This window comes from Meles meles, chromosome 15, assembly GCF_922984935.1.
Source record: "Meles meles chromosome 15, mMelMel3.1 paternal haplotype, whole genome shotgun sequence".
NCBI classification, from domain to species: Eukaryota; Metazoa; Chordata; class Mammalia; order Carnivora; family Mustelidae; genus Meles; species Meles meles.
In genome coordinates, this window is record NC_060080.1 from 21,285,961 (window position 1) to 21,305,878 (window position 19,918).

The following is a 19,918-nucleotide window of genomic DNA, read 5'->3' on the forward strand; positions in this document are numbered from 1 at the left end:
AGCTGTGGCTCCTGTTCTCTGTCTAAGCGACCAGCCCTGGGCCTCCTCCCCAGGCCTGGCCCAGGCTCCACTCCATGTGGCCCGTCTGAGAGGCTGGCCCCAAGCCTGGCGGCAACTCCACATTTCTCTGTTTTTCCTTTTTTTTCCCCCTCTCTTTCCCGGAGTTAACAAGAAGCAGATGTGGCGCACGATGGTTGGAGAGGTGGGGGGGGGGGGGGAGGAGGGGGGAGGCTGGACCGCCAGCCAGACAGGGGGGAAGGGAGTGAGCAAGAGAGGGAGGCGGGAGGCCAGGGCCCGCCCCACAGCCACTCTTGCGCCTCTGAACAGCCACAGGGGCAAAGCCCTGTCACCTCCAGGATCCGGTCACTGGGGAAAACAGATAGGGAGACCAGAGGAGGGCCAGCTAGGGCGAGGGGGTGGAGGCCCAGGAAGCAGCATCTGAGAGGGGCAGGGACCAGGCACAGGAGGCCAGGAGGCACAGAGAACACACTCCCCTCAGAAGTGGAGAAGAGGAGAGCGGAAGGAACCGAGGGAGGGACGGACAGGAGCCTGAGGAGGAAAGAGGAGGGGGAGAGGGGTCAGGCCAGGCGGTCAAGAAGGAGGTGTGTGGCTGGGGGCTGCCACAGGAAGCTGGGGACAGGACCCGGCCAGCGCTGTCCCGCGGAGCAGCGGCATCCCCTGCTCCAGACAGAGGCGCCAGCGGTCGGGCCGGGATGTGCCTCTGAGGGCCACCGCGGAGCCCCCCCACCATGGCCCCCAGCACCCTCTGGAACTGCTACCTCTGCTGCCTGCTGACCACAGTCGTGGGGGCCGCCAGCTACTCCCCTCGCGGTTACAGCCTCTACACAGGGGGCGGAGGGGCCCTCAGCCCTGGGGATCCCCAGGCCCAGAGCGCCCCCCGGCCTGCCAGCCGCCACAGGTAAGAGTCTGGGTCCCAGCCCCAGGCTGGACGCGTATGGGAGGATGGGTCAGAAAGTGGGTGTCCCGGCCCCCGCCTTGGCTAATGCGGGGAAGAGGGGGAGAGGAAGCCCAGCCATCAGGCAGCTCTGCTCAAGCCCACCTTCCCGCAGAGCATTTCTAGGGCCCCCTACATAGAGAGTTCCCCCTCTCACCTCAGGGGCCTGCAGTTAGGTGCCCAGGGAAACCACCATGAGCGGCCTGGGCCAGGCCTCCCTTCACGCTGCCAGCTCTGTACCAGCCTGCTATCCTCCAACAGACCTTTATCCCTTCCTCGGGCTCCATGGGCCCATCCAGTCGATCTGTGACTCTTTTGGACACCGCTCCCGCTCTGTTCCTTTGGGCTCTCCAGCCAGACCCAGATCAAAGGCCAGCTTGAATGGTGCAGAGAGTGTAGAACACAAGCCCCAAGGGGGGCAGGGCTCATCAATGGCTTATTCTTTACTTAACCCTGAGCTGGACCCTTGCCTGCCCTGTCCTCTCCCCTGAGGGGTGGGTGGAAGCCAGCATCCAGGGGATCACCAGAGGGACCCAGCCAGCTGGCTCTGACAGGCCACTCCGAGCTAGGGATTGACACAGAAAGGGACGTGAATGAATGTGTAAATTCAGAGGCTCCCCACGACCCCCAGCCATAGAGGATCAACTTCGTGTAGCTGTGGTTTTCCATTCTGTGCCTCCTCTCGCTGTCTTGAAAAGTCTTCATCAACTCCTACTGCTCAGGAAAGCGTGGGGGCAGCTGCCGCTGCCAAAGTCCTGGCTCCCCCTGGACCCCAGGGGCCCTTGGTCTTTTGACCCTCCCTCAGCCCCTCTGGTAGCCCCTGGGTCCTCCTCTGGGGCTCGTGTCTCTGGCCCTTGGGCCCAGGTGGGGTTGTGCCTACAGGAACTGGTGTGCCTATGTGGTGACCCGGACAGTGAGCTGTGTCCTTGAGGATGGAGTGGAGACCTTCGTCAAGCCGGACTACCAGCCCTGTGGCTGGGGCCAGCCCCAGTGTCCCCGCAGCATCATGTGAGCTCCAGCGCTGGGGGCTGGGTACTTGGTGGGCGCTCGGCTAGGGCAGAAGGAGGGCAGCCGGCTCGGGGAATTTGTACAAAGCAGGTAGCCAGAGGCAGGACTGGGGGCTTCAGTCAGAGCCATTTTGAGAAGACCCAGAGGCAACAGTTTGGGGCGGATAGAGAGGAAAAAGTCACCCGGACCACCCTGCTGGGCCCCGGACGCCTCTCTGGGCTGAGTCAGGCTCAAGATGAGGAGTTTGAGGTTCCAGCATAGGACAGGGGGAGGACGAGCAGGATTTGGCCATGCGCCAGCAAGCTGACAGCTGTCAACTGAGGGCAGCCACATGCTGGACAGTAAGGGGGACTAGGCCTGAGGGACTAGCAGCAGCTGCCCATCTCTGAGGACAGGACCCAGGGTCACTGACAGTACAGGGAGGAGTAACCAGGCCTCCCTCTGCCTCTCCCAGGTACCGCAGCTTCCTCCGCCCTCGCTACCGAGTGGCCTACAAGACGGTGACGGATATGGAGTGGAGATGCTGCCAGGGGTATGGGGGTGACGACTGCGCTGAGGGTCCCGCCCCAGCACTGGGTCCTGCACTCGCCACGCCCCGGCCCCGGCTGCGGCCCGCCCGCCCCAACCTCTCTGGCTCTAGCGCAGGAAGCCACCTGAGTGGACTCGGTGGGGAAGGTGAGGATGGGAGCCCCTGGGGAGAGAAGTGGGGGCTGGTGCTGGCTGGAAAATGTGGGGCCAGGCTGCGGAGGGCAACGGAGTAAGTGAGATCCCGGAGATTCTCTGCCTGCGTGTGCACTGTGTGTGTAGCACGCGCGTGCGTGTGTGTGTGTATGTTAGTCACAGAAACTGAGGATGGGAGAGATCAAGAGAAAAAGAAGGCAGAGAAAGAGAACGTACTCACGCACACCCACATGTGGCCTAGTTGGGAATGGCAGTGGGAGGAAAGGGGAATTCCTTCGCGAAGCTTGGGCACCCAGGGGATAGACCGTTCAGACTACAAGTCCTAGAATGCACTGCACCCGACTACAGGTCCCAGGCCCCTCGGTGGCCTCTGGAGACTGCAGGTCCCAGAATGCAGCAGTCCTCCAGCCTTCCCGCATGTGCGTGCCATGCACTGCGGATGTACTGTGCTCGCCTTCCTGCCCGGGAGATAGTCATGCTGTAAGGATGGAAACAGGAACTGCTGGCTGGCGGTCCCACCTTCCAGCCGGAGCCCCCCGCAGGCTTCCCGTGGAACCTCGTCTGTCCCTGTGCTGTTGTGGAGAGATGTTGCTCAGAATAGCATCGTGGTGGGGCCCACAGTGCCTCCCCGCGCTCCCATTTCACAGACGAGGAAGCAATGTCTCAGACACCCTCTGAACTGTAGACTTGGTGGTCAGATGGGTGAGCTGGGTTTGAAACTTGGCTCTGCCACTTATTAAACTTGTAATCCATGGCCCTGCTCCGTCCTCTCTTTCTCACGGTATACAAAGTGGGAGAAGGTACGGTGTCTGTCCAGTGGAGTCTGTTGGAAGGGGGCAAAGCCACGGTGCCATTTTGGCCCACAGGCATTCAGTAAATGGAGTTTCCTTCCTCTTTTTCTTGCCCAGAGTACCCAGCCAAATCAGCGAGGCCCTCTCGCTGGAGCTGGGGAAACCAGGGTCCAGGAGGTTAGAGGCTCTGAGCTCTGAGGCCCGGCCCCCCTGCCTGATGCCTGGCCCCCCTGCCTGATGCCATCCCCTCTCTGCCAGGTCCTGGGGACTCAGAGAAGGTGCAGCAGCTGGAGGAGCAGGTGCAGAGCCTGACCAAGGAGCTGCAGGGCCTTCGAGGCGTCTTACAGGGACTGAGCGGGCGCCTGGCAGAAGACGTCCAGAGGGCCGTGGAGACGGCCTTTAACGGGAGGCAGCAGCCTGCAGATGCGGCGGCCCGCCCTGGCGTGCACGAGACCCTCAGTGAGATCCAGCAGCATCTGCAGCTCCTGGACAACCGCGTCTCCACCCACGACCAGGAGCTCGGCCATCTCAACAACCATCACGCCGGAGGAAGCGGCGGCAGGGCCCTGGAGCCCACCCCGGCCCCTCCTGGCCACAGCGAGGAGCCGCTGCGGGAACTGGAGCGACGGCTGCAGGAGTCCTGCTCCGTGTGCCTGGCGGGGCTTGATGGCTTCCGTCGGCAGCAGCAGGAGGACAGGGAGCGGCTGCGGGCCCTGGAGAAGCTACTGGCCTCCGTGGAAGAGCGGCAGCGGCAGCTCCCCGGGCACGGGATCCGCAGGCCCCTTCAGGAGTGCTGCCCTCCCGAGCTGGGCCGGCGGCTGGCGGAGCTGGAGCGGAGGCTGGATGTAGTGGCCGGCTCGGTGACCGTGCTGAGTGGGCGGCGAGGCGCCGAGCTGGGAGGAGCGGCCGGGCAGGGGGGCCACCCCCCAGGCTACACCAGCTTAGCATCCCGCCTCTCTCGCCTGGAGGACCAATTCAACTCCACTTTGGGTCCCTCAGAGGACCAGGAGGCGGGCTGGCCTGGGCGTCCTGGGGGCCTGAGCCACTGGCTGCCTGCCGCCCGGGGCCGACTGGAAAAGCTGGAGGGACAGTTGGCCAACGTGAGCGGGGTGCTGGGTGGGCGCTTGGATCTGCTGGAAGAGCAGGTGGCAGGGGCCGTGCAAGCGTGCGGACAGCTCTGCCCCGGGGCCCCTGGGGAGCAGGACTCCCAGGTCAGCGAGATCCTCAGCGCCTTGGAGCGCAGGGTGCTAGACAGCGAGGGGCAGCTGCGTCTGGTGGGCTCTGACCTGCACAAGGTGGGAGCAGCCGGGGAGGCCCAACAGGCTGCCCTGGAGGAACTGCAAGGGGTGGTGAGCCAACTCCAGGGGCGTGTGGATGCGCAGGATGAGACAATCGCGGACTTGGCGCTGCAGCTGAATCTGACGGCCACACGGCTGGGCCAACTGGAGGGACTGCTGCAGGCCCGCGGGGATGAGGGCTGTGGGGCCTGCGGCGGCGTCCAAGAGGAGCTGGGCCGCCTTCGGGATGGTGTGGAACGCTGCTCATGTCCCCTGTTGCCCCCACGGGGCCCTGGGGCTGGCCCAGGTGTTGGGGGACCTAGCCGAGGGCCTCTGGATGGCTTCAGTGTGTTTGGCGGGAGCTCAGGCTCAGCACTGCAGGCCCTGCAAGGAGAGCTCTCCGAGGTCATTCTCACCTTCAGCTCTCTCAACGACTCACTGCATGAGCTCCAGACCACCGTGGAGGGCCAGGGTGCTGATCTGGCTGACCTAGGAGCCACCAAGGACCGCATCATCTCAGAGATTAACAGGCTGCAGCAGGAGGCCACGGAACATGCTACGGAGAGTGAGGAGCGCTTCCGAGGCCTGGAAGAGGGACAGGCACAGGCTGGCCAGTGCCCCAGCCTAGAGGGGCGATTGGGCCGCCTTGAGGGAGTCTGTGAGCGGTTGGACACGGTGGCCGGGGGACTGCAGGGCCTGCGTGAGGGCCTTTCCAGACACGTGGCTGGGCTCTGGGCTGGGCTACGGGAAACCAACAGCACCAGCCAGACACAGGCAGCCTTGCTAGAGAAGCTGCTGGGGGGACAGGCGAGCCTGGGCAGGCGGCTTGGAGCCCTTAACAGCTCGGTGCTGCTTGTGGAGGACCAGCTTCACCAGCTCAGTCTGAAGGACCTCACTGGTGAGAGGGTAAAAGGAAGCATGCAGTGGGAGGTGGGGGGGGGAGCCCCTTTTAAGTCCTTTCTCCTTCCTTCCTCCACAACAGCTCCTCTTAACCTTATATACTTTCTCCCTGCTCTGCCCAGCATAATTACAGACCAACCACTGTCCTGGGGGTTGGTTTGTCCACAAGAGATAAGCTCCCCACTCTCCCCTGGCAGCTCAGACAGGCCGGTGGGTTGGGGCACAGCTCTGCCCGCCAGGTAGCCAGCATGAGCGGCGGGGGGCCTCACCAACCTGCCCATGGAGTCATGACTTTCCTTGTCCTTTGGAAACTCCTTTTATAGCTTTCCTTCAATTTAATTTTGTTGCCATAGGGCCTGCGGGTGAGGCAGGGCCCCCTGGGCCTCCTGGGATACAGGGACCCCCAGGCCCTGCTGGACCACCAGGACCTCCAGGCAAGGATGGACAAATGGGGCCCATCGGGCCACCAGGTATGTGAGCTTGAGATCCCTACCACAGCTCGGGCTCCCCACACGTCTAGCAGCCTAGGCTTGACATTCATTCCATTCTGAACTTGACAGAGAAAGGAGGAAAGGGGCTGTGGCGTCTGCGTGACACCTACCACAGCGAGAGAGACTCAGCAGATGTTTGCTGAGGGACTTAGTGAGAGCTCCCCCACTTCTCACTGCTCCCTCTCCTCTTCCCACAGGTCCCCGGGGAGAGCAGGGTAAGTTCCTCTCATCTGGTGCTGGAGGGAGGGGAACAGACCTGGGGGTTGGAGGATGCAAGGCCTCAGGCGCCCATGGAGGGAGAGACCCAGGAGGGGAAGGGGGCCAGGAGGCTCCGCACTGAGCATCCACTCTGACCCCGACCTTACCCCTACCCAGGAGTGGAGGGGGCACCGGCAGCCCCTGTCCCCCGGGTGGCCTTTTCAGCTGCCCTGAGTTTGCCACGGTCTGAACCAGGCACAGTGCCCTTCGACAGAGTCCTGCTCAACGATGGGGGTTACTACGATCCAGAGACTGGTAAGCCTGGAGGCAGGCTGGCTGGGCAATGGGGCAGGCCCGGGAGGCGGTGCAGTGGTATGTTCTCATCCTTGCCTCCTTGGGCAAGGGGGATATTTTCATGCTCTGGTTTGGGGAGACCCCTATTTACTTCATTTATTCATTCTCACCACAGCTTGGTTGAAGGGTCGGGGGAAGGAGCGCTTATTTGGGGGGGGGGGGCGGGGGATAGGGCTGCTGTAATGAACAAAACACCAAATTCCCTGGCCTGGTGGAACTTACATTCTAGTGCAAGTCACATGACAAGACCCAGCAGGTGTCTCCGTGGTCCAGGAGTTCTGGGTGGGCTCCCCAACACCTCCTTGGCCCCTGCCACCTGTCTCCCCTCCTGACTGCCATCCTTGTCCCCAGGCGTGTTCACAGCACCTCTGGCCGGCCGCTACTTGCTGAGTGCGGTACTGACAGGGCACCGGCACGAGAAAGTGGAGGCTGTGCTGTCTCGCTCCAACTTGGGCGTGGCCCGCATAGACTCTGGTGGCTATGAGCCCGAGGGCCTGGAGAATAAGCCAGTAGCCGAGAGCCAACCCAGCCCTGGCGCCCTGGGCGTCTTCAGCCTCATCCTGCCTCTGCAGGCTGGAGACACAGTCTGCATCGACCTGGTCATGGGGCAGCTGGCGCACTCAGAGGAGCCGCTCACCATCTTCAGCGGAGCCCTGCTCTACGGGGACCTGGAGCTAGAACACGTGTAGACAGAGGGCTGAAGTGTCTACGCGGGCCAAAGAGCCAGCGGGGGTGACGAGGCTCCCCGGGCTCTCCGCCCGGGATGGGGCTCTGTTCTGGCCCTCCAGCCCAAGGCGAGCCGCCGTCCCGGCACCCTCTGTGGCACAGGCGCCCAGAGCACTCCTCTCCATGGCCTGAGCGCGCCGGGTCGGGGACTCGGGGGTCCTCTCGTCCAGACTTTTGTCAGCTCACCGTCGGCTGCAGGGTCCAGACTGCGGAGGAGGCAATCAATCCTCGCACCCTCGCAGCTCCTCCAGCTGGTCTCTGGGCCGATGCAGGGCTCTCCCGAAGGGCTCCGGCCCCACCGCCATACTAAACTATTCAGGAATAAAGACACTTGGTTTTTCTAAAAAACAAAACAAAACAAAACAAACTGTCTGCTCCAGTATGTGTTCAAGGGTAGAGAGAAGTACAAAAGCGACGGGGTGAGGGGGGAGCCCTGGGTTCCCTGCCCTGGTCGCCCCATCTCCCGGCTCCGCGAGCACTTGCTGTGCACCCGCCCGCGCAGACAGGCGCAGTGCGCGACCCTCCTCCGCCGAATGCCGGTTCCGCCGGCGTCCGCCAGGGGGCCCTCAGAGCCGACTCCCGTCACGTGACCTCCGCCCCTCACCTAGCAACCCCAGCGGCTCCGCGACGGAGGCGGGGCCTCGAGCTGGGATTGGCTAGGCCTCGGGGGCGGGGCGCAGACGGCGCGAGCGAGGCTGAAGCTGAAAGGGTCGGGCCGCGGCTGCGAGGCCCGGCTCAGGTCTGTGGGTCCAGGACCTGGAGCGCGAGCCACCCGTGCAGGAGAGGGAGGGGCAGGGGGTGCCTTAGTACTGCCCTTTTTTTTTTTTTTCATTCAAAAGATGGCCTAGCCTGTCTGACAAGTGAGGAAACTGAGGCCGAGAAGTGGGAGGCGTTGCCATCTGCTGGGCCACGCCACCTGCTAAGGAGAAGCCGGGGACCAAGACCTCGGGGTCTGCGCTCCCAGGCCTGCTTGAATCCGTGGCCTTGAGGAGCAAGGGCCCTGCTCCATTCCCTGCAGGAGGCTGCAGGAGGCTCCCTGGGGGAGGAGCTCGGAACGCAGAGGAGGAGCCAAGTCAGCCCCAGGAGCAGGGACACAATCCTCTGGGATAAGAGGCAGAGCCCGGGAGGAACCCCGTCAGCCAGGCGGGCAGAAAGCTCCGGGAGCAGCCTCATGGAAGACAAGCAAATCCTGTGCGTGGGGCTGGTGGTGCTGGACGTCATCAATGTAGTGGACAAGTACCCGGAGGAGGACACGGACAGCAGGTAGGGGCGCCCGGGCCCCTCGGAGACCCCTGGGGCCGCTGCAGCCCCGCGTTTGAGCCCTGCAGCCAAGACCCCAACCCCAGGTCTGCGGGGCCGAGGCCAGCCTCGGGAGCTGGTATCCCGTGCCCTCCGCCTCAGAGGACCTGGGGAAAGAATTGAGGCCGTTATAGTAAGACCTAGGCTTTGGATAGCACTGTGCTGGCCAGTTCCCGTCTCAGGAATCATTATCCGCGTTTAGAAGCTCCTTTGAGTTGACGTGATTTATCCAAGGGCATGTAACTAATAAGGGGCAGGACCAGCTTCTTTCTTTTTAATCAAAAGACCAACGCACTTGTCTCTCACAAGCGGTCACTTCTAATTTATCTACTACCTATATCTCATCTGTTTCTTTCTTTTTTTTTTAAGATTTTTATTTATTTACTTGACAGAGATCACAAGTAGGCAGAGAGGCAGGCAGAGAGAGAGAGAGAGAGAGAGGAGGAAGCAGGCTCCCCGCTGAGCAGAGAGCCCGATGCGGGGCTGGATCCCAGGACCCTGAGATCATGACCTGAGCTGAAGGCAGAAGCTTTAACCCACTGAGCCACCCAGGCGCCCTTCACCTGGTTCTTAAATAAATTTTGAGGTAGCTTACAATGAGTATGCGCAGATAGAGTGCAAGGACACCTCAGACCGTGGTGCTGAACTTCACTCTAGCTTCAGGGCTTGCTGGCACTAGAGGCAAATTTAGAACTTCTGTGGGTTATGGATAGAGCTGGTTCATGCGCCATGACCAACGTTTCCCTGGTGCTAAATTCCAAGGGTTTACCAGAAGTCGTTTTTACAAAATCAATGAACAACATCCTTTTGGGTTGTCTGGTAGAAGTTGAAGAGTCACTCGTTGGCCCTTATATTTACTCTTGATAAGAACCTCACCATTACACTGTAATCCCAGAAGGGCATTTCTCTGGGGCGGAATCCGGGTCTTTCTCTTGGTGCTGTCTAGTGCTTAGAATCCCGACAATTGCTGCTTGGCTCTCAGTTTTCTCCACCGAGAACTGGATAAAAGGCTAGTTCAAGGCTGAACTCAGGACACTGTAGCACTCGTAGCCATGAATATCCAGTTCTCCCTCTTCTGAGGAGAGAGACCCGGGTAGTCTGCAAGCTCTGGGTCCACCCAGCACGGTCCCATACTTTCCTTACAGCAGCCCATGGGAAATGTGTAAGTACACTCAAATCGTCTTCTTACAGATGAGGAAGCAGCTACCTCTGTGGAGAAATTAAATAATTATTGTAAGTCCACATAGTTAATGAGTGGCAGAGCAGTAATTACAATTTATAGGAATCTAGTGCTCCAGCCGTCTGTCAGCTCCTGAGCTCCCTCTCCCCTTGCTGCTGCCCATCTCATGGAATTGACCCTTTGCTTTGGGCTGCTCTGTTTGCCAGAGGTTAGAGCCCTTGCCAGGGGGGCAGGAACAGTGGGGGAGGGGTACAGGGGTAGGCTGCTTTGCAGATCTAGGTAGGCCAAGCCAGCCGGCCGCAGGATGCAGGCACAGTGAGGAGTTCGGCCTCCTCTCAAGAGAACGGTGTGGGTTCCAGGGCCACAGGTCCTCCCAAGGACTGTTGGGCCCTGGGAAGACCCAGCGTGGAGTGCCACTTTCAACGACTGCTGCAGTCCCCTTCCCTTTGAGCTCACTTACCTGGAGAGGCTAGGATAAGGAGATCCTGCTAGCTCCCACCAGGATGGGCTCATTCTGAAGGCAGCCACTGGGGCATCTCTAAAGAGACCTCCCACCGTATTCTCCATGCCCCCTGCTCTCAGGGTGTACCTCCCCCTCCCCCAGACCCATGGCTCTGCTCCTCTGCAGAATGGTGTGGTTGTCCTTAGGGCACCTCTCTCTCTCTCTCCCTCTCTCTCTCTCTCTCTCTCATGCCCAGCCCACCTGGCCCACCTCCTGGACTCCTGTACTTCCCAGAAGAGCAAGCCCAGGTGAACCAGTCCTGCCCAGGCATTTCAGCCCCACCTGTCCCAGGGTCCTGGGTTCCCCAGGATCTGGGGACTCTCTGGAGCCACCACCTGGAACTCAGCCAGACCCCCGAGTTATGGCCCTTCCTCCCAGAGTCCAGGCTGAGAAGAGCTTTCCAGAAAGTGTCTTCATGCTCAGCAGGGCATTTCTGCACAGGAAGTTGGGTATCAGTGCGACGCGGAAGGCTTTCCACAAAGTAAAATTGCAGCCCCTTTCTCCGAAACCTCATCCAAGCTGGGGGCTAACGACGTTCCATTCACAACTACACGACACAGTGCGTGGCTGTGGTTGTGGAGTCAGGCCACCGGGTTCGGATGGCCGCTCTGTCACTGACTATGGATGTGATCCCGAGTCAGTCACGTCCCACGAAGCTCCCCTGTTCTAATCTGCGTGAAAATTTCCCTAAAGCTCCTAGCTCGTGAAATGTTTGTCCCTTTACAAATTAGTATCCTTCCCAGTGAGGTCACAGACCCCTTTTCCCAAGACCGAAGGGAGCTTCAGGATTAAGTCTTTATGTCAGGATACCTTAGCCTAAAAATTCTGCTTTGTGCATTTCTCTTGATTAGTGGTTCTATGGGAACTGGCCACAGGTATTCTCTTTGGAAGAACAGAACTGGCAGCCGGGCGCTGTTGACCCCACAGGATTGTGGGCGCGCAGGGAGGCGCCATGATAGAGCTTTGATGTGCCAGAGTCGTAGTTGTATTGTTGGTAACCTCAACGTCCTGCGGGTGCAGCCTCCCAGCAGTGTCAGCGTACATCTTGAGTTAGATTTTCAGTCAAGACAGAAACACTAAAGGAGAAAAGGCAACCATGTGATGGGATGGCGTGTTAACAAACCTTACTGTGGTGATCATTTTGCAAGATCCCCGTTGCACATCACGCTGTGTGTCTTAAATTTACAGAATGTTATATCCCGACTGCAGTTCAATAAAGCCGAAAGAAAGGAGAAACCAAAAAAATGGAGAAAAACTGGTCTTCGTCCAATAATCTCTTTAACTTTTGACATTCTTACATAAGCCAGCTTCCCCCTTCCCTCCCCGCCCCCCACTTAAATCATCTCAACGTCCACTTTTGCTCCTGGTCTTACTTATTTTAACCTGAGTTTTTGAAGCGGGCGCCCCTGAGACGGGAGCAGGGAGCCGACCTGACAGCTGTGAGAGGAGGCACATGGAGCTCTCCAGCAGTTGGGAGCTGAAGGTGCGGCAGCTCTGTGCCTCTGGGAGAGGCCGGTCATCGAAAGGGAGAACGGGGTCACCCTAGTGGAGCCCTCCTTTGTGATGGACCTGAGTGCATGAAAATGAGAAGGCTGCGCGAGATGCTTTCTGAGGGAGAGCTCCCAGCTCACGCATGACATGGGCCCTACCCAGGGCGCTGTGGCCGGCCTTGTTTCACCCGGCCGCAGCCTACGGGAGCTGCAGGGACCCTCTGCGTGTTTTGCAGGTGCTTGTCCCAAAGATGGCAGCGCGGAGGGAATGCATCCAATTCCTGCACTGTCCTGTCCCTGCTCGGAGCCCCCTGTGCCTTCATGGGCTCGCTGGCCCCAGGCCACGTTGCCGAGTGAGTGGAGGAGGGAGCAGGAAGGCCTGCCTGCAGGGTGGGGGGCAAAGAAGGGAGTCTTGTCCCCGGGGAAAGGGGGTTTGGGGGGGAGGGCAGGCTGTAAGAAATGGGGCGTGGGGTAACTCTGGATCCAGAGTGGGAGGGGCAGAGTAGAGTACCAGCATCCTAGACCGGCGTGGCTTATCTGCGGCACAGGTGTTAATGCTCTCTGTTAAAGCTGTTTCCACAGCGTGTTGCCTCCGCCCCTCTCCAGAGCCTGCTCAGCTTCCCATCTCTTCCTTCCTTGCTTCCAACAGACTCTGCGCTGGATATGACTTTGCCCTTCTCCATCCCCCGTGGTCCTGGCTATGCTTGCGGCAGAAGGCAGTCAGGGATGTGCCGTACCCATCCTCCCCTGGGGATGTCCAGCCTCCGTGGTCCTAGGGTTCAGGCCCACGGTTCTTTTCCCCGTTGAGGGGGCAGGGCGAGTGCTCATGTCCTTGTTGTTCACTGAAGCCACAAGAGCACCCTGCCCGAGGACACCCTGAAGCCATGTGCTAACAGTGGGCCCAGACCCAGGCCTCGGCTCACTAGCTGTGAGGCCCCCACACTTTCTCTGTGTTGGCTGCTGCCAGGACCCAAGAGCCCTTTGACCCCTGGCACTGCCAGTTCAGCAAATGCTTATCAGGAGGTGAGGCCCACACTTTGCCCACTGTGGGCACTAGGGCAGGCTGCCAGCTTGCTGGCCTGTGAAGCTCAGCCCTTTGAACCCTGGTTTCAGGGGGGCTGCTGCCCAAGCCTAGCCCCCTGAGCTGCAGCCAGATTCCCTATTTTGGTGAACGGGCACGAAAGAGATCAGGGGACAGGGACCTTTCCTGTGAGGTGGGACAGAGGGATCTGGAGCCAAGGGCTGGTCACTTGTTAACTTTCTTCAGTGGCTGTCTTCCTTCCCAGCAAGAGGCAAGACCATTGCTCTCGCTCAGGGTAGTGGACTCCCCTTTATGGAACAATAATGCTGGGAGGTGGGCCACTCCGGATTCTCAAACATTTAACGAGCCCCTACCATGTGCCAGGCACTGTGTGTGCAAAAAGGCATTTGGCAAACCAAACTGTAGTTGGTGCGCTTTGGGGAAGTTCCTATTTAAAGGATCCTTGAGGGGTGAGACGAGGAGTGACGCCCCGAGCTGGTCCCAATTTGGTCTGTATCGTCCAGCTTCGGTGTTGCCGAAGTGGGGTCTGGCCATAGTGAGAACGGTCAGGATGGTGGCTGGACTAGTGGTCCCAGGATACTGTGTCCAGAGAGGGCCAGGAAACGTGGGTCTGGCCCCCTTGTTCTGTGGGTGCAGTCTCCCCGAAGGGCCACCTCCTGCTCCCTCTGATCGGAGGAGATCCCGGGGTGAGAGTCCCGGACCAGGGGCTCCACTATGCGGAGCATTAGGCCCTGGGAGCCAGCTCTCTGCCTGGAGGGCTCACCGCGCAGCGGGAGGAGAGGGCTGTGGATGGGCTCCCCAAGGCAGCACCGCTTCCTGGCTGGGCATCACGGAAGCGGGCGTGGAGTCACAGCACGGCGGGGGCCTTCGGAGAAGAGAACGGAGAGGATGAGTGTGTAGAGGGCAGCTGGGGGGCAAAGTACCACCTTGGTAATTATTAATTCTGCCTAGGCTTTGCATGAATCTGGCCACGATGCCGTCGCCTGCTTTGTTCAAACAGGGCGTACATGCTCTAGGCCCCAGATCTACCCCATCCAGTTCCATGGACTTCAGCACATCCTTTCTGGCTTGAGTCAGACCAAAGGGACAGGTGCGGGGTTGGAGTTTACTTCAATCAGGCTCTAAAAGAACGTCCCTAGGTGTTTTTCTCACTGAGTTCCAGGCTATGCGCCCCTGCCTTTCCTGTCCCCTTGCACAGCCTGGGGCGGCATGGTGGTTTCCAGTTCCCTCCTGGCCTCCTCCGCTTGCCTCCAGGGTCCCCAGTGGCCCTGCCACCGACCCTCCAGTCCCCAAACCTTTGTCGAGCCGCACCTCCCCCCCACCCCGGGTTGCTCCATCCCGGCAGTTTTGTCCTGGATGACCTCCGCCGCTATTCCGTGGACCTCCGCTACACAGTCTCTCAGACCACGGGCTCTGTCCCCATCTCCACGGTCATCATCAGCGAGGCCACTGGTAGCCGCACCATCCTGCATGCCTACAGGTTTGTATGCCGGTCTGCGCCTTGCCAGCTGCCGCTGTCGCCGTCACTAACTCTCAGAACAGGACCTTCTTCTCTCAGAGGCCCACGTGCTCCGGCACCCCCCTCCCCATCCCTGCAGGAGGTCCAGGCCACTTATAGGCTCTAATCGGTGTCTCCTTGCCCTTCCCCTGACTCGGGCTCCACCCCAAGCTTCCTGGTGGCTGACTTCAGGCAGCGGGGCGTGGATGTGTCCCAGGTGGCCTGGCAGAGCAGAGGGGAAACCCCGTGCTCTTGCTGCATCGTCAACAACTCCAATGGCTCCCGCACCATTGTGCTCTACGACACGTAAGGCCCCCTGGCCTCGCCCCGGCACAGCCCACCAATCAGTTCCCTCACTTGCCACCGGGGCATCCCGGCAAGCTGCCTCTCTGTACCAGAAATTGTCCCCGTGCCAACCTGTTCAGTGATTTCTCAATTGTTTTCAATTAGGGGAGAAGTGAGGTGGGGAGAGATGTGCTTTGCCCCCAATGACTTGGCCTTGGCCAACACCAAGGATGGGCAGGCAAGCCTGTGCAAAACATGATTCATGATGTGATTCCTCCGTAATTGGTCAATCAGCAGCCCGGGAGTGGGTGTGGGGGAAATTGTTCTGAGGAGAGAGGGAAGGATGGGAGATGGGATTCCACCCATCTTAAGCCCTGATGGGGACCCACTGGAATTTCCGGGGTTCAGCCCCCAGAGTTGCCAGCCTGCAGCATGGCACCAGGGAGATGGGTTTGGGTGTTCAGAAGAGAGCCCACCACAAAGTTCCCTGCATAAGGAAGCCAGGCCAAAAGCCACACACAATTCACAGCCATCGCTGAAACAGAGGGAAGGGCATCATTGGGTCGGCAGACCAGGGCCATCAGATGCCATGTTAACTAGGGGGGAGGGATCCCCTTTAAAGTCCCAAGCTACCAGGGAGAGGCCCTGTGGACCCAGACCCTTCTCATCTGTCCCGGATTCTCTCCTGAAGAATCCCACACGTTTAGTTTCCTAAGAACCTAGTGTGTGCCAGATACTATGTTAGGGCTCAGAGGGTCCACACCCAGCAGTCCTGGGGTTCAGGGTGTCCCTACATGCCTAACATGACCCCTGGAGCTGGGGGAAAGGGGGCAACTATGCTAGAACAAGCTTTATGGCCAGTGGCCTCTGGGCTCCCTGTGTCCCAGTGAATAAGTGAGTGGGCATATGTTTTGGCAATGCCCTTCTCCTTGGCAGTCTCAGTCATCTGCCCATTAAGCAACGATCTGCAGCTTTGGTCAAGGACACCACATGGGTATTCACAGAAGAGGAGAGGAGCTCAGAGGAGAAACATTTGTTGCCCACTGGCCTCGGTGCAGGGATATCCACACACATTACCTCCAACTGCAGCAGGCTGGAGGGTTTGGACCACTTACCAATGGGCAAGCAGCCTCCAAAAGGCCCAGGTACACACCTAGTTAATTAGATGGATTCAGCCGCAGAATGTAGAGGGGAGGACATAGGTTGGGGTAGGTCTCTGGTCAAGACTGACCCTTCCCGGGGCTCCAAACCTAAGTTAGCCAAACATAGACTCGTCCTCAAGCGCCAGCCTTGACCTCAGGGTTGCAACATGGAGCTGCCAAACCTAGAACCCTGGTGCTGCCACTGCTGGGAGCTGGACTGTGCCGCTGGCAAGGGGGAATTCTGGGAATTGTAGTTCCTGGTGCTCTTAGAGTATTCTGGGAGATGTGGTCTCCAAAGCTCGCTCGACTGAATCTTGACCCATGCTGCATTTGCGTTCACAACTTAGTTAATACCCAAAGGGCACCCTGGCAAACTGCCTCCAGCCCCCCGTCTGGATGGAGCTGAGTAGGGCAAGGAGTGGTCAGGAGGTTAGCCTAGAAAGGGCCTGTCCTGGAGTTGAGCCTCAGAAGACTTTGTGGGAGATCCGGCTTCCGGCCATGCTGCAGGCGGCACGAGGCATGGGGGCCCCTGCGGCCAGTTAGAGATCCTGGCCTTGGCCGACCTCACCATGTTTTTTCTCTCTCCTTCTTGTCCTGTGACTTAGGAACCTGCCAGATGTGTCCGCTACAGACTTTGAAAAGGTTGACCTGACCCGGTTCAAGTGGATCCACATTGAGGCAAGTCCTGCCCTACCTGTGTTTTTGAGGGACTCAGCCCGCCAGTCCTTCACGGATTCTACCTTCTTCTTAGTTTTTTTTGACCCATGAAGTCCCCTCAAGATCAATGACTCCGAGCCCCCTCATCCTCTCTCCATCTTGCTCTATGTTTTAAGGCCTAGAAAGCACCGTACTCGGGTTCATGCAGCAGAATGTAGGCACCAGAAGCAGGAAGCTGGCTCCAGGCCAAGATCTGTGCTTTCTGCCTTAGGGGCTGCCCACCTCTTCCACACTGGGAGAAATCCCGAGTTCGAGTCCTAGCCTTGTCATTTAATTCACCATGCGTCCTTAGGAAGGTCTTTTATTCCTTTATCTCCTCCTCAGTGAAATCAGGGGACTGGTCAATAAGGTCTCCAAGGTCAATGACTGTTCTAGAATTTTGAAACTTAGGATGCAGCACCTGCCCAGCTTCCCGGCGCCCCATATCCAGCCTGACCCAGAGTCCCAGCAGGCAGGGAGGGAGAACCCAGAGGCCTGGCCCTGCCTTGCTTGTCCTGAGCCAACCCGCCCCGCCCTGCCCCAGGGCCGGAACGCATCAGAGCAGGTGAAGATGCTGAGGCGGATAGAACAGCACAACGCCTCGCAGCCTCTGGGCCAGAAGATCCGCGTGTCTGTGGAGGTGGAGAAGCCCCGGGAGGAGCTGTTCCAACTGTTTGGCTATGGAGATGTGGTGAGTGGCCCACGCAGCTTCCCCTTGCCACATCCAGCTCATTTGGGTGGTTTTTTATATTTTTTTAAGATTAAAAAAAAATGTGAGAGTGAGAGAGAGCACAGAGGGAGAGAGAGAAGCCAACTCCCCGCTGAGCAGCGAGTCTGGCCTAGGGCTCAACCCCAAGACCCTGGGATCAAGACCTGAGCTGAGGGGCGCCTGGGTGGCTCAGTGGGTTAAAGCCTCTGCCTTCAGCTTAGGTCATGATCCCAGGGTCCTGGGATCGAGCCTCACATCGGGCTCTCTGCTCTGCAGGGAGCCTGCTTCCTCCTCTCTCTCTGCCTGCCTCTCTGCCTAGTTGTGATTTCTCTCTGTCAAATAAATAAAATATTAAAAAAAAAAAAAAAGACCTGAGCTGAAGGCAGACGCTCAACCACCTGAGCCGCCCAGGCGCCTCTCATTTAGGTCTTAAAGGAACCAGCCATTCCTTTGGTTACTGGGAATGTCTACCACACCTGGAATGGCTTGGTGTCATTGGCAGGTGGAGGTCAAAGAGGAAGGTCCCCAGCTTTGGACTCCCTTGCAGGCCTCAGTGGTGGCCAGGGAGCAAAATTTCTGCATCCCAGTGGGTGCGTAGGCGTGAGAGTGGCCGGAGGGCTACTAGCTAGCCACGGAGCACCCCGCATGGGAGCGTCTCCTCTCCGGGCCTCCTCAGCCCTTTCCTCTGTCAAATGAGGGACTAGGACAGTTCTCCGGGGTGTCCTCTGACTCTGGGGTGGGTGGCAGGCTGTGGGAGCCACTCAGGGTTGAGGGAGGATGGGAAGGGGAATTGCATAAGGTAAATTTGAGTAATGCCGGGATGCAAGTGAATTCTGCAGGACCATCCTCGCATCATTGCCCAAGCTGGTTGGGCCTCCCCGGTGGCTTGGATGCCTGAGCCATACCCCAGGTTTTTAGCTGAGTGGGAGGCTGAAGTATCTTTCAGCAAAACTCTCTCTGGCGAGTCTAACGTGTAGCTGGTGTGGAGGGAGCTCTAGCCCCTGCCCCTTTATTTTAGACCGGGAGGGAATCGTTTTTGTTTGTTTGTTCGTTTCTGAAGATTTATTTATTTATTTGACAGACAGACAGAGACAGAGAGGCAGGCAGAGAAAGGGGGAAGCAGGCTCCCTGCTGAGCAGAGAGCCCGATGCAGGGCTCTATCCCAGAACCCTGAGACCATGACCCGAGACCACGACCCGAGCCGAAGGCAGAGGCTTAACCCACTGAGCCACCCAGGCGCCCCCAGGGGAATAGTTTTATCAGGAAAACAAAACAAAACAAAACAAACCGCTCCTGAGAGCCGGAGGTGTAACTCGGCAGTGCTGGATTTCACCGCAAGATGGCGCTCAAGTCTCGCTCTGGGTTTCCAGCTGCAGGGAAATTCGTAGGTCTTAGACCAAATGAACCCCAGGGGCTTTTGTGCCCGGTTACAGGGCTGTGTTCCAGTACATCTTGAGTGAGTATGAACACGCATTCCTGTGGGCCAGGGAGCTGCTACGTTGGGGATTTAGGCGACCGTATTGGAGGAGCGGCATATAATACGGGGGCAACGCTGGGCCACTGGTGGTGAGTGACTGAGCCGGGCTAGGGTAGAGTGACCATCAGCCTCTCGTCCACTGCCTGCAGGTGTTTGTCAGCAAAGATGTGGCCAAGCACCTGGGGTTCCGGTCAGCGGGGGAGGCCCTGAGGGGCTTGTACGGGCGTGTGAGGAAAGGGTGAGTAGGGGGAAGCCAGGAAGGGGCCCTAGGTGTGCAGAGTGAGGGAGTCTGGACCGGGGCCAGGGGCGGCACTGCCCTGAGGAGGGACTCGAGGCTGGGCCCCAGGGCGGGGCTGCCCACCCAGCTGAGTGGAGGGTCTTGCAGGGCGGTGCTTGTCTGCGCCTGGGCTGAGGAGGGCGCCGATGCCCTGGGCCCCGATGGACAGCTGCTGCACTCGGACGCCTTCCCTCCACCCCGGGTGGTGGATACTCTGGGGGCCGGAGACACCTTCAACGCCTCGGTCATTTTCAGCCTGTCCCAGGGTGAGTCCGCTGCAGGAGGCCCCGGGTGAGGCCCGCCCCTGCGGGAAGGACCAGGCTGAGCCAGCTCTCTGTCCCTCCAGGGCACAGTATGCAGGAGGCGCTGAGGTTCGGCTGCCAGGTGGCTGGCAAGAAGTGCGGCCTGCAGGGCTTTGACGGCATCGTGTGACCGCCCTGGGGCGGGGGGCCTTGGCTCAGAGCACCCCCTCCCTGGAGGCTGGCGCCTTCTCAGCCACCACAGCCTTCTTCCCTGTTCCCTGCAGCCCAGCGTCTGCGCTGCCCGCGCCCTGGGCAGATGCAGGCTGGGGGTTCTCCACCTGTGCCCTGGTGTCTCCTCTGAGCTGCAGAGCAAATAAACCTCCCGCCCCAGGGCCGGCTTCCTTCGGCCAGTCTGTCTGTCCTTGATGTCCAAACTGCTCAGCTAGGGATGCCAGACGCTTTGATGCTATAGCCCTTCACCCTCTTTTTCTCTGTCCTCCAATGAACCTCCCTGTGGAGGCCCAGAGCGGGGTGGCCTGCACCGGAGCACCGGGAAGCACTCCCGACTTGCCACCAGACACACCCTCGGTGGAGACCCAGCCGGTTCTGGGGAAGAGGAGCTACCGGGGATGGGTAGAGACCCTGGGCCTTCCTGGCTGGGGAGGACACTTATCTCCTTGTACCCGGGGAACCTTCCA

General features: G+C 59.5%; 2 protein-coding genes across 4 annotated transcripts; both read left to right on the top strand.

Moving 5' to 3' along the window:
• The first annotated feature begins 234 nt into the window (after positions 1–234).
• Positions 235–7,755, top strand: EMILIN1 (elastin microfibril interfacer 1). The gene is made up of 8 exons (XM_045978934.1): positions 235–919; positions 1,838–1,963; positions 2,418–2,638; positions 3,694–5,610; positions 5,966–6,082; positions 6,301–6,318; positions 6,479–6,616; positions 7,007–7,755. The coding sequence occupies exons 1-8, from the start codon at positions 750–752 to the stop codon at positions 7,342–7,344; spliced, it is 3,045 nt and encodes a 1,014-aa protein (XP_045834890.1). The 5' UTR covers positions 235–749; the 3' UTR covers positions 7,345–7,755.
• Positions 7,756–8,113: 358 nt separating this feature from the next.
• Positions 8,114–19,625, top strand: KHK (ketohexokinase). Of its 3 annotated transcripts, none has more exons than XM_045979425.1 (8): positions 8,114–8,644; positions 12,089–12,205; positions 14,240–14,374; positions 16,425–16,497; positions 17,060–17,206; positions 18,851–18,939; positions 19,087–19,244; positions 19,325–19,625. In XM_045979425.1, exons 1-8 carry the CDS (start codon positions 8,553–8,555, stop codon positions 19,408–19,410), a joined length of 897 nt encoding a protein of 298 aa, XP_045835381.1. In that variant the 5' UTR covers positions 8,114–8,552; the 3' UTR covers positions 19,411–19,625. The 3 variants fall into 3 exon arrangements, with proteins under 3 accessions (XP_045835381.1, XP_045835382.1, XP_045835380.1); XM_045979424.1 differs by lacking the exon at positions 14,240–14,374 and adding an exon at positions 14,564–14,698 and having other exon boundaries at positions 8,141–8,644; XM_045979426.1 differs by lacking the exon at positions 14,240–14,374 and having other exon boundaries at positions 8,122–8,644.
• The last annotated feature ends 293 nt before the right edge of the window (positions 19,626–19,918 follow it).